Below are 13706 nucleotides of genomic sequence, written 5' to 3'. Positions count from 1 at the left end.
ACAGCTTGGGTGTAACAACAACAACAACAACAACAACACAATGGGTATTTAATGGTTAATAGGTAACATTGCATGGCAGGAAATGGACACTCCGGTGCAAGACACCCGCGGCGGCAACAGGCAAGTGGACGCTGAGTTCGTTGTTTTTAGCAAGAAGCTAATCAGCTAGCTTACGGTGTGCCTACATTAACATTGGTCGCCCTCTAGTTGCCCACTAATACGTATGTAAATTATGATTTATAGTGCATATTAAAGATAACTTAGCAACTTTGTCTATGTTTGTTTACGTTGTATATTGTATATATAATAGTCACTGTTTATGCTTTATTGTCTCAATGTATGTACCCTATTCACCAAGATAAATTCAATCAGAACCAATAAATCTGATTCTGAATAGTTACAGAGTTAGTACAAAAGTGTATTTGCTGAGAACGTGCAGTGTATTTTCCAAATATGTATTTAAAATGCTTGAGTAGACATCTACAGGCCTGCTGTATGTTGTCTTTGTTTAGAGAAATGGTGGTAATTATCCCTTTTCAATCTGTCCAATCTGTCTTTCCGTTCGTTTTCAGAGCAAACACCCCCACAGTCACTACTGATAGCTCTTTCCCGATACAGCCAGCGCACAAGTCACAAAACTACATTATAGATGGTGGTGAGTGTGTGTTTGTGTGTTTCTTGTAAGTATACTCGCTGTGTTGTTATGACCTTCTGTGGTTCAGGCTCGGCTAATCGATTTAAAGAGTACCTTAAACTTGAGAGGTGATGAGACTGAAGGATGAAGGCATCTCCACAATCAACACACCTCCCATATATGTCAAATTATGGTGTGACTGTTTGAGTATTTACATGATTGTCAGTGTGACTATACCCAGAGAAAAATAACCTTCAAACTGGCATCAAGGGTCTTTAAAAGTGTTACCTCTGTTTAGGTCATGTGTGTCCCTTCTCTGTTATCTCCTATTGTAGATCACGAAACTTGAAATTAGGTAGCTATCAGCTTCTCGTTCCTTTGTCTTCCTCTAGTGTGGCTCTGGTGAAGGCCTGGAGTTGTGCAAAAATGGTAGGATGAACCCTCATTCAGACTTCATAAACAGGCAAAAGTCTAAAAATGTATCTCATATTCTCTGTCTGTGTTAGAGTTTATTGCATTTGACTTTATATTGTACTTTTGAAAAATCAGGACACGGTTTTTACCACTGTCTGTGGAAGGGTCATTCAATCTAGTATTTAATTTTGTATGGAGGCAAATTGATGTCAACTTTTAGATTTGAGCTTTTCCATTTTTTAAAAAAGCAGGAAAGATTTGTGACTGCAGGCTACCAAATGAATTTCGTAAAAAGTCAAATAGATTTGATCATTTTGCTAGTGCCATTATTAAAAGCACCAAAAAGCTAATTGTGGCCAAACTTTGAGAAAGCAGATTTAGACAACAATACCAGGAACATTGTTTTCCTACAATGAAAGCCAAAGCATGATGTTTGGTGCAGATTACTCAGAACTTTATAAATAAAATTCACTTGACCTATTGAAACAAGTTTGTATCAACAGCCCTGAACTTGCTACTTGTTTAGCCCATACAGTACACAGTCCAAATACAAGTTATTCAACCCATTTCAGTGTTTAAGGAAGTGGAGCTTTAGATGTCATGAGGATAACAAGAATAATCTAGGCAAGATCAAGGCACTGGACCCAAAAGCTGTTGTCCAGTGAACCAAGGTACAGCGCGCGCACGCACACACACACACACACTGTCCCAGTATTTCAGTGACAGCCACCAGCGTGCTAAACCCTGTTGCAGACACTTGTCGTGTCAAGTGGCATCTGCAGGATTGCCAGTTCTCAAGGTTTCCTGGCAGAACAATCCTTTGTGATTATTGACACCTTAATTGTGTACTGAGACATGTGCAACACATTCCATGGCATGGAACACTGCCTAAAAGGAATTAAAGGAACAATGAGATGCATGAGATCTTAAAATTGCACCTTAATTGCCATGGGTGTTTTATGTGGTTTTGTGGCTTTAATGTCAGAGATGACGGTAAACATGTCAGAGAGGGGCGGGGTGACGCGCAGCAAAGGGCCTCAGGCCGGGACTCAAAGCTGGAGCATTTGCTTTTGTTTTACACTGTGGATCATACCATGGAGACAAACTACAAAAGAAGATGCATGTTTCTGGTCACTGAAGACTTTTTACATTTTGTCCATTAAAATGTATGCAAACACTGTTTTTTTTTTTAATTTTTTCAAGCTGTACTTAGGATTTTATATACGTTGTCTGAATAAACATTCTTTACACTGTTCATGTGTTTATGTATTGATTTGTTTATCACGTTGTCCTTGAATATCTATATCGTTATGGGAGTAATTCCAATATTGCAGTAAATGTTTAGAAAGCAGATGTGTTTGAAGAAGCAACTTATTGCAGAAACAAGAGTAGCAAGTGTCCTTTTAAATATTACTGCCATTTCAGGCTGATGTTACCCTCTCACTAACAGCACACATTGAGTCTTATTTATTTAAATACCGGTTGTGTAGGATCATGAGTCTGGTATCATGACTTTGCTTTACAGTTACATCTACAAAGGCAAAAATTGCCTCCTGAAGCTAGACGAGGTATACATAGAAGTGATATGTGCTTAGTGATTAGAAGTCCAGGTAATGTTCAAATTGCATTTTGTACATAACTTTACTGACTTTATCGACCCCATTATTTTCAAATGGAAAAGGTACCCATAACTTGGTTTAACTGCCATGACATTTTAGTTGGTGCCACCACCAGGACAAAAAACACCTGCAAAACGAATGACAGCCGCTTACACATTGGGGAATGTGGTTAACCTACCTGCTAAACATTGTCACGTTAAAGATGTTCTCTGTGAGCACTATGTCTGAGAAATGAGACAAAGGTGGTTTACATAGCGCCTCCGGCGTCCTCAATGTAGCAGTTCCTGATTGGATAACCTGAAGCTGCTATTTGTCAACGTCATCAAACAGCGTCCATTCGCTCACAAAAGTGTTGACTTTTAATATACACCCACGCACGCCGAAACCAGCCCCGGTGGGCGGTGTCTGCACTCGATAAGCCACTCCGTCGGTCGTGTATCCCACAACCACCTCAGCATACACGAGTGAGACACAGCAGCCACTAAACCGTGGTTGAACGATGTTTTAATCATTTTAATTTAGCGGCTAACTCAACTTACACGAAAACCGTATACTTACCCGAACGCTCCGGTGTACATTTCGAGTGCATCCATTGTAATTTTTTGGGGGGGGAGCGGCTATTAAACAGTAGCCGGATGTTAGCACACGTATACAACGCTAATTTGCGGTTTGAATGTAAGAACAAACAGTAGCATATAATAGTTATTCAGGAAACATTACTAGCGAGGAAATGAATAGTCGTCTACAAGAAATCCGTGAGAGACAAAAACTCAGGCGGCAGCTCTTAGCTCAACAGGCAAGTTAACAGTGGTGTTGTTGTTGTTGTTAGCAAGTAGCTAACCTTACAGCACGACCAGCCAGCTAACCATGTCTGTAGCTTGATGTTAAATCTGTATGGTAAATAATATTCAACCGTGAGATGCACCAAAGGAATCCATGGTTTCCATACATTAACATTGGTCTTCCTAGAGTGGAGTCCAGACGAAAATAACTTGACTGTAAATGAAAATGGGTACAACACGTTGACGCAGTGTGAGTGTAGCTGTAACAAACGAGGTTTTGAATAAGTTATGAGCAATACATGTCGAAAGGAGTCAGTAAAATGTAACTTTAAAGTGGTGTAGATTATTAAGAATACATGTAGGCCACACTTGGATTAAAGGGGCACTATTTAGTTTTGGAGAAGAGCTCAGAATTTTGATATTTACAATATTATTGAGGTGATAATACATACTCAGACACTTTTATCTTCTTCATAACTGAATAAACTAGTTTTTCTCAGAGAAACACAAGGTCCCCAGCATACCATGTGAAGCTAGAAATGTGCCGGGGTCTGCAACGTATAAACAAAGTAAAATGATTCGAATTTGTGTTGTGATTCAAGGTCCAATTGTTTATTCAGTCACAAAAGGGAGTAGCACTTTTTTAAATTTGATTTGCCTGGTCCCCAAAACCACACAGTGCAGCTTTTAAGTTCATTTATGTGCAAAGTATGCATTATATAATAAAGGAGATCAGAATTAGAAGACATGCGGCTGAATACTTACTTTTGTCATTCTTGTCTCGCCACAGTTGGGAGCTGAAAGTGCCGACAGTATCGGAGCTGTCCTCAACAGCAAAGATGAACTGAAGGAGATCGAGGAGACAAGAGAAACATGCAGGTGATGTGAGATTTGGTGTAGGAGGCGTAGGTACAGTAATATCAGCTGAAAATAGACTCATTATCTGTGACTCTGCGTTTCAATGTGCTTGGTACCACTCCTTATCCACTCCAGATCCATAAGCAGGGCTTAGGGGGATGTGATTTGCACAGGAAGGCAAGATGCCACTGAAAGCAAATTGATATACTGAATGTCTGCACAAATACACATACTCAATGGCATGGGGAGCACGACACGGCTTGGAGAGCCAAGCAACGACCCAGAACAGCTGCCATTCCTTCTTGAGTTTTACCATTTGGTTCCTGTATTTCTGTGAATATTCAACATCCTTTTCTAAAATCAGCAGCTCCGCTCAACTCGCCCTCAACATATTTTTGTAAACATTTGTCTATCATAACATAGAGACATATCAGGTCAATAAAAGACAGGTAAATAAATGAAACAAAACATAATAAAAAAGAAAATATATTTTTTATCATTTTAACATCTTGCTAGTTTTCTCTTGTTGTTGTCGGTGCCAAAATGTTGATCCTGTGCTTTGGTGAGAGTGAATCTGGGAATGTATCTTTGGTTGTTTGTGTTTTTCAGGTCATCACTTGATAGCTTGGTTGCACCTTCCAAAAGGAAGGCACAGGCAGAGGGAGAGGACACGGAGGAAGATGTGGAAGAACAGAAGGTAAGCATTATGATGTGTTGGTGAGCATCATGAATCCATAGGGGTCATAGAAGCCTCCATGGTGGTCGGCCTGTCCTACCAATTTTGGCCTTTGTAGATGTAACTGTAAAAGTCAGGATACCAGACTCATGACTCTACGCAACCGTTGTAAAGATAGGACAAGATACTGCCATGTTATACCATTTAAGTAAGTCAATGTAGTAATCATATATCGATCAAAATATATTTATGGGAGCTGTGGAGCAGATTTAAGGGGAAAACAAGCAGTATAAATATGCTTTTTGTACTTCATTCTATTCATTATTCAGACTTGTCTGTTTAGGGAATAACTTTCTCATGATTTTATTCATAGATTGCTTACAGGTCAAATTATTTTCAGTTATATGCATTCACCAGCCACACATTTGTCAAGCAGGTAAAGGTTCTCTTCACTGACAAAAATATGGATCTCATTGTGTGTGTGTGTGTGTGTGTGTGTGTGTGTGTGTGTGTGTGTGTGTGTGTGTGTGTGGGCACGTTAGGATGAGGTGGAGGTGCAGCAGCTGGATGAAAGCAACCCATACGAGGAGGTGTACAAGGACTCCAGTACATTCCTTAAGGTTGGAAGACTAACTTTGTCTATCTTATACACACCACTATAGACGGAAGCACTGCGACCTTGTGCCAACAATCACTTTTGGGTGTCAGACTTGCTAATTGCCCCAACTGGCATGTGGAAAGACCTATATGATATTTCTGAGGTGATAGTGTCATGTACTATGTTGCTTTGCTAGCCTCTTTTATATCTTGACATTTAATGCTAACTGCTAGTTTTTGGTAAACTCAAGCTGTCCATTAGGTCCTTAACCTAATGTTAGTCAAAGTGTTGTTAGCTCATATTGATTCATAAAGCCTGTTAAGTCAGTACACTCAAAGCATTTTTAATGTATTTATAATGCAATGAATATAATAAATTGTTACGAAAGCCATGTCAAAGAAAAATTATGTCAGATGTGCATTCAATATCTCACAGCGATTACTTTCGCTGAAAAAAATCTTGTTTTAATTCCAACTCACTGATGGAATGGTTTTGCTTATTAATCTGCCAAAAGTCTGAAAAGTGAAAAGAGTCAGCAGTCTAGATAAAGATTTGAATGTGTGGTTATCAGTTGCGCAAAAAATAATAATCAGCCATTCTTGTCTCAAACAGGGCATCAGTTACACGAGATGTACAAGTCTATTTGTAAACCCGTGATCCAAAGCTGGTAGGACCAGCTATTTGGCTGGTTTGATCAATGCCCACTAGCTTGGCTTGTGCAAAGCTAATGTAATGTCAGGAACACAATTACATGACTCACATAAATGGGTTGGGTAGCTTGTGATAACAGATGAGAACCAGTTTGAGTGGCTGACAGTTACTGTAAGTGTTTGACGTCATTGTCCAAAACAAGATTAGATAAGACAAGAATTATTTAACCCACTACAGGGAAATTCACTTATCGCAACAAGTACTGGAAAAGGAATCAGACAAATACTCTTAAAGTTAAATAAAAGATACATAGAAAAATACGATATTTACAAAAAAACAGTCTGATGGTTGTGGGGATGAATGATCTGCTGTTGTCCTCCTTCTTACACAGTGGGTCTAAGATTTTTGTGAGTACACAATGCTTTATTTCAGTTAGGGTTCATTCACACAATTAAAGGTGTGCTATGTAATTCAAAATATACCTAAACACACATTCACACTGTTTTACTTTGTTTGCATTTGCTGGACCCTGCCACCTTTCTAGCCAGTATTCTGGGGACCTTATTCTCCTTTAAGGAAGGTTTGATTATTCAGTTATGGAAATAAGTAATGAAAGTCCTTACCTTGTTAGTATTGCAATTATAAAATTTTTTAGCCAGAATTTCTTTACAAAAAATGGCATAGTGCTACATTTAAAATAAAAAAATGAGTGTTGTAGATATTTCTTCAAGCAGAAAGGTTCCCCTTGTTGATGTGCTCTCTTTATTTAGAATGATATTGCAAAATTTGCCATATCCAGCCATTCAAATGTTCTTTATGATGTCTCTACTTATGCAGACTTATTTTTCTAATCATGCTTTTTCCTGGTCATCCATTTATCTTATTTCATTCCTTCTTTTTCAGGGCACTCAGAGTTTGAACCCTCACAATGACTACTGTCAGCACTTTGTCGATACAGGCCACAGGCCACAAAACTTTATTAGAGATGTTGGTGAGTGTGTGCTCATGTGTATGTTTCAAGTACATGTGTATACCTGCGTATTGTTATGACCTCACTGTCCTCTGTGACTCAGGCTTGGCTGACCGATTTGAAGAATACCCTAAACTTCGAGAGCTGATAAGACTGAAAGATGAACTAATCTCCACCACCAACACCCCTCCCATGTATGTTAAAATGCCCGCTGTATGTATGTCCCATGTATGTAAATGATGATGTGACCGTCAGAGTAAATATTAACCTGATTGTTAAGAAGAATTATACTCAGTGAGGAAAAACTTGAGGCTTGTGTGTCTGTCTGTTTAGGTATCTTCAGGCTGACCCAGAGCACTTTGACCTGCAGGATTTGAAGACAAAGTTTGATGTAATTCTGCTTGAGCCTCCGTTGGAGGAATACTACAGAGAATCAGGCATCAGCCACACTGAACGTTTCTGGACCTGGGATGATGTATGTATGCATGTTGATCAGATTGGTGCTGGTATGCAAATAAAAATACATGGGAGGTCACACTTGAAAGACAAAAGTATTTGATATAGGCATGGATATGCCAAACCACAACCATTTTCAAATATGAATTGTAGACAGTGTACAGTGAATCAGGTCTGGAGTTTACCCTGTTACACATGTATCACAGGAAAGGAGATTATCCTTGTCAGATGTGCTCTCACTGGCTGAAATTGCCGCCTTTGTATTAGTAGGGGGAGGACTCAACTGTAATAATGACTGTTATTCAAGTCAAGTCAGTTTATTTATAAGGCCCAAAATCACAAATCACAGGGCCTCTGGAGGCTTTACAATTCTACAGTGTAGGACACCCTCTGTCCTTAGATTCTCGATTCTGGCAAGTAAAAAATGCCCCATAAAAGAGAGCTAGCACACAGTAGACCAGACAACAAAGCATTAACCACATTTGGATGAAACAAGGGCATGAAGTAAGAGCTCAGCATTACCCATGGACAGGAAAGTAGTTGGAAAAATGGGATTTTGTTCTTTTTTTAAATGTGCTGATGAAAAGAGAGGTTAGGATCAAATGTAAAACAAAGACCTCAAAATTTGTAATTTGAGAATGACCTTTAAGGGCACATATAACTGAGTATTGTCAGCATAATAGTCAAATTTTTGTCAATAACTCTAAAACTTTGACAAGAGGTAAAATGTATAGCGAGAAGAGAAAAGGGCCAAGAACAGAGCCTCTGAGTATTCTATACCGCATACCTGTAAATACTGATGTAGTAATACATTATTATTATTATTATTATTATTATTACTACGTAGGACTTAAGACAAGCGAGAGCCAGGCTCAAGATCCCAAATTGGCTTTGCACTGGGTCTAATCTACTATCAAATGCACCATTGACATCCAGTAGAGATAGCACCAAAGTATTTGAGTCAATAGTGAGTCAGATGACTTTTACCACTTAAGAAAGTGCAGTTTCAGTAGATGAAGCAGATTGAAAAGATTCAAAAGGATTATAAATTAAGATGTGGCTTTTCCTACATAGAAGTTTTACCACAAGTCTTAAAGCTAGTGTAGAAAATACCAGGTTTAAGTGAAACATTTACAATTCAGTGTTGTAAGAATCAAAGTTAAGAAAAACTTCATGCCTTACTCACTCCTTTCCTTCTCTGTTCTCTGCAATTTTAGATCATGAAACTAGAAATTGAGGAGATATCAGCTCCACGTTCCTTTGTCTTCCTCTGGTGTGGCTCTGGTGAAGGCCTGGACTTGGGCAGAATGGTAACAGCCCTCATTTTGTTAATAGCAAACATTTAATTACAAGCAAAATCTAATATTGCTATCTCATTAGGTTTTGCAGCTTAAACCAAGCACGTTATTTTTATGGCTCACAAATTCTGTTTTCCCAGTTGAGTCAGCTTCTTTATAATGTCCAGTGGATGTATCACTCCATGGTCAGTGTATGTTAAATGTTTGGAACCCACACTGATCAGTTTGCTAAAATAATAGGTTGCTATGTTTTATGCTATTAGCATGCTGGACCAAGCGAATATTACAAGTGCTACTGAATGTTTGTCCTCATCGACAGATTAAAAATACCAGTAAAGCCATTACTCTCATTACTGTGTTTCAAAGTTGGGAACAAGACCGAAACTACTGAGGTGAAAGTGAAACTTAACGCTACACAGAGAAATGTGTGTTATGTTTCCATGCTGATCCCATTGTGACCGATGGTGTCAGCAGATAAAGTGGTGCTCAAAGCCAAAAATATGTGAATACAAAGAACACATTAATTCCACTGTGGCTTCAGTCAATGTCTGATGGATGTGACACTGGGGGCGTGGCTAAATCCTCCATCGCACTTTTGATTTCCTGTTAGGCAACTGTTTTGAAGGGCATGAATTCAAACTTCTCCACAAAAGAACCATGGATTCATGTGTGCTAAGCTGTCAAACAGTATCAGGTATCTTTATTATATCCACTTCACCTGCTGCTGGTGTGACATGCATCCTCCTTGAGCTTGCCAATAAGGGTCAGGGTCAATAACAGTCTCAGTCTGGCTAATGTTTTTTGTGGCCTATATCAGAGTTGTAATGTTTGTAATGCACTGTGAACTTTATGATTCACATAAGAGCTGTCTGTCCAACATTCAGAAACCAAATCTTCAAACTTGTTTTGATGCAAACTAATGTCAACTTTTACATTTGAGCTTTCCTATTTTTTAAAACTAAAGAAGAATTTTGACTGTTGGCTATCAGAGGCCAACATTATCAGAAGCACCAAAAAGCTAGGTGTGGACTGATAATTGAAAGACAATGATAAGCGCAAAGCTACAATTGCATATACACACTGTGATCAAAGAACAAGAAGCCAAAGCCAAAACGCGATTTTGTGTCAACTTCTCAGAAGCTTTTTGTAAGTTGAAGTGGGAAAAAAAAATCGTAGCATGTGCGATGCTGTTCTGAAATTTGGTTTCGCAGAAACACTGTTTTGTCATTAAGTTATTTATTATTTGTTAAATGCGCTGTGTTAGTGCCTTATTAATGCATTCATCCTGTAATATAAAATAATTACATTACATAATCCTTATTAACAGCCCTAAATAAAATACTTGTTTAGCCCACGTGGTACATGGTCCATAATAATAGTAATGATACCCATTTCAGTGTTTGAGAAAGTGGGGCTTCAGACGGTGTGAGGATATCTGTTGGATCAAAACCAACAAGAATAATCCAGGCAAGACAAAGGCACTGGACCCAAAAGCAGTCTTCCAGAGGACCAAGGTACAGTATACACACACAGGCCTAAAAGTATGTAGACATAAACTTCATTAGAGCCATCTGTACATTATATTCTTCAAGTTAAACCATTTTAAATTATGTGTTGTGTTGTCTACCTTGCATTACCCCACAGGAACACTGCCTAATGGGAATTAAAGGAACAGTGCGGAGGAGCACTGACGGTGACTTCATCCATGCCAATGTGGACATCGATTTGATCATCACTGAGGAGCCCGAGATGGGTAATGTGGAGAAGCCTGTGGAGATCTTCCACATCATTGAGCATTTCTGTTTGGGCCGCAGGAGGTTGCACCTGTTTGGACGAGACTCAACCATCAGACCAGGTGAGAAGGAGTTCTTTTTTGGAAAGTTTAAGTGATAAGTGTTTCACAATGCCAGTTCAACTAAGCTGAAACACAGATGTTGAATCCTTACATTGTTATGATGAACTAAGGTGAGCTAGTCGCTACAGCCAAAGCTAGCTAAAGTAAATAATAAGCAAAGGTTAGCGGTTATGCTGCCCCTTTTTATTTTTGGCACTACCTTTGAAGTCTGGCAGTTTCTTACAAATTACACATTTGAGAATTTAACTTAAACTGCCCTACCTGCTTTGAATTTTATAGTGTGAAGTTGCTGGTTTTGCCACCTTTGCCACAACCCTCTAACACATACTGCATTTAGATACATTTGGATTAAATTTTGTCAAGACTGCTGAGCACAGGCTGTAAACACGCAGTTTCACAACATCAAATGTAATAATCTGACGCCGGCAGCTTTATCATTATTGTTAGTCATATAATCCTTCTTTCAGAGGCTTAGGCTTGTTGTCATATTTGGTGGGAAATTAGATGTTTTTTGTCAGATGGCCAAGATGATGTGTGCCCTGAACTCAGTTTCACTTTTTCATCCAAAAGTAAAATGTAGGCATGCATATGAATCAACAGAGCCTGTATTTAAGCCTGTACTGAGTATGTGTTTGCTGATAACAATCTTCCTGATTATTTTTCTTTGATTTTAAGCATATATTTTCACCAGTTCCACAACCACAAATGCTGGGCTCTTTTATTTTTATTATAGAGTGTCCCATCTTTTGTAGGATCAGGGTTTTATGTTTGCTTTTAGTTTCTTAGTATCTTTACTTCCTCTGTGGCTCTACTCGATCTTATAGCTTTTTTGTTTTCTTCTCTTTGTAGGCTGGCTGACAGTGGGCCCTACTTTGACAAATAGTAACTTTAACCCAGAGACCTATGCCTCACATTTTGCTTTGCCAAATAACCACCTATCTGGCTGCACCGACGAAATAGAGAGACTGCGGCCCAAGTCGCCCCCTGTTAAGCTGAAGTCGGACCGTGGTGGCGGAGCCCCCAGAGGGGGCCGTGGTGGGCCGAATGCAGGAAGAGGAGGAGACAGAGGCCGTGAAAGAAACCGACCAAATTTCCGCGGGGACAGGGGAGGCTTCAGGGGTAGAGGAGGTCCACATCGGGGTTTTCAACCTCGCTAGAGCAAAGACCTCATAGCAACCAGACTGATGCTATGGAATCCAATCTGCCCTGTATGCAAACACAAGTTTCTCTGTAATGTAGTTGGATTATTGTATGGTTAGTATGTGAAAAATGAGAAGGTGGCGATTGTGATCAGTCCTTGAGTCTTGGAATTTTGTTTTCTTTATATTTTTTTAAGATTGAATGGGTAATGTTTGAATAAACATTATTTACCCATTTTGTTTTTGTGTATTGATTTGTTAATTATGTCATGTTCTCAAATTTCTCTGCAGTTATAGAAGTAATGTCGATATTAAAATAAACACTTCGATAGTAAATGTGATTGAAAAGGCAAACGAGATACAAGAACAGCAAGTTTAAGTTTTCACTCATCTTCATCTAATAAGTTATTTCAGCGTGCATATTCCTTTAAAGTAATCCTTCTTAATCTAGCTAAAATATTCAAATGAAATTTGTAGAGTTTGCTGACATTGTGTCCTATGACCTTTTGCCTGGAACCATAGCGAGATTGGTTCCACAACTGTTGCACTGATTACCATGAAATTAAGTACAGATATACATGCCCTTCTCTGGGTGAATGGTAATAACTATGGTTATGCCCTTTGTTCACAGAGACATCAGGAGGAAACACTCTGTTTACCTTATATTTTAGTTTAACAAAAAAAGATACCAGCAAAACTAATGGCAATGCCTTGGCCCCAGTGTTGGTCAATGTGGTAAATGTACCTGCTGATTAATGACATATAAAAACAAAAAAGAAATTGTCATTTGGAGTATGTTAGCACATGATGGACATAACCTGGCTGCAGACTCTTAGTCTTGTTCAGCTGCTGCGTGACACTTTTTGTTTCCTTATTGCCTTCCTTAAGTAAGAAGTTTTTGTTGAAGATTTCTTATATGAAAAACATGTTGCAATAATCAAAAGGACTCTTTCTTTATTTTGCTTTATTAATCCCTCGTTAGGAAAAGATATTAAATACCTTGAAACTTTATCTTTGATCATCAAGATACACGCAAGTTACTTTTGTGTTCCCACGGTTTTATCTCTCAGTCAGTTCCTGTTTTGCCTGTTCTCCTGCCTGAAAATAATTGTTGGCTCATGCAAAACCTTGCAATGATTGTTGGGTCTCTAACAAGTTAGAGCTATTTGATAATATTATGTTTATCAGGTTAAATAAATAAATTATTAGTTGAGTTGTATTTCTATGTTCAGGACCCCAGGAAGATGGAACACAATTGCCAGAATAAAAGTTGGCATCATACATTTCCGCAAATCATGGATAAATTCAAAGTTTTACATGTCCTTATGTTGAAACTTTACTTTTCTTTAGGTCCAGTGTTCTACTTTATGCTCTGACTGTCTGGTTAGATAGATACAGCTGCCTCCAGTTTTAAAGGTAAAATTTGGAAGAAAATAGATTTTTGAGTCTCGCTCCCAGCTCATCAAATTGTGATGGTTTTGGATGGTGACCGACCTGACCTACAATCCCAGAATCAGACTCAGAAATCAACTGTCTCACAAATAGGATCTGGAATGGAATGTCTTGTCAAGATATGAAGAAAATCTGTGACAACAGCTTAGGCCGCATGTTGTAACGTTAAGATTGAGATCTCGGAAATGGATTTCATTACCTCTTGTAATTCATTTAACATTTGACCTGAGACATGTTTATCAAAGTATTTAACCATTACAATTAGATTACAATAGATGCATGCAGTTCCTTTTTTGACTATGAC

General features: G+C 38.6%; 1 protein-coding gene and 1 long non-coding RNA gene across 3 annotated transcripts; both read left to right on the top strand.

Annotated features, from left to right (window-relative positions):
- The first annotated feature begins 215 nt into the window (after positions 1-215).
- mettl14 (methyltransferase like 14) lies at positions 216-12190 on the top strand. Of its 2 annotated transcripts, none has more exons than XM_037104821.1 (11): positions 216-655; positions 4240-4328; positions 4917-5004; positions 5526-5603; positions 7136-7223; positions 7306-7396; positions 7536-7677; positions 8876-8968; positions 10354-10470; positions 10601-10811; positions 11661-12190. In XM_037104821.1, exons 1-11 carry the CDS (start codon positions 650-652, stop codon positions 11966-11968), a joined length of 1311 nt encoding a protein of 436 aa, XP_036960716.1. In that variant the 5' UTR covers positions 216-649; the 3' UTR covers positions 11969-12190. The 2 variants fall into 2 exon arrangements, with proteins under 2 accessions (XP_036960716.1, XP_036960708.1); XM_037104813.1 differs by lacking the exon at positions 216-655 and adding an exon at positions 3225-3463.
- On the top strand, positions 970-2235 carry LOC119023135. The gene is made up of 2 exons (XR_005076174.1): positions 970-1063; positions 1621-2235. It is a non-coding gene; the product is annotated as an uncharacterized LOC119023135 (long non-coding RNA).
- Positions 12191-13706: the final 1516 nt, after the last annotated feature.

The sequence above is a fragment of the Acanthopagrus latus genome, chromosome 1 (genome assembly GCF_904848185.1).
Source record: "Acanthopagrus latus isolate v.2019 chromosome 1, fAcaLat1.1, whole genome shotgun sequence".
In the NCBI taxonomy this organism is placed as follows: Eukaryota; Metazoa; Chordata; class Actinopteri; order Spariformes; family Sparidae; genus Acanthopagrus; species Acanthopagrus latus.
Note: the sequence above shows the minus strand (reverse complement) of the source record. Positions and strands in the feature narration are given on the sequence as shown.

What these genes read in the sequence shown, in the direction of transcription:
- mettl14 (XM_037104813.1), top strand. Translation starts at nt 3,398, where the DNA reads ATGAATAGTCGTCTACAAGAAATCCGTGAGAGACAAAAACTCAGGCGG. An exon ending in GGCAGCTCTTAGCTCAACAG is followed by an intron (nt 3,464 to 4,239) that starts GCAAGTTAACAG and finishes GTCTCGCCACAG; the next exon opens with TTGGGAGCTGAAAGTGCCGA. An exon ending in AAGATGTGGAAGAACAGAAG is followed by an intron (nt 5,005 to 5,525) that starts GTAAGCATTATG and finishes TGGGCACGTTAG; the next exon opens with GATGAGGTGGAGGTGCAGCA.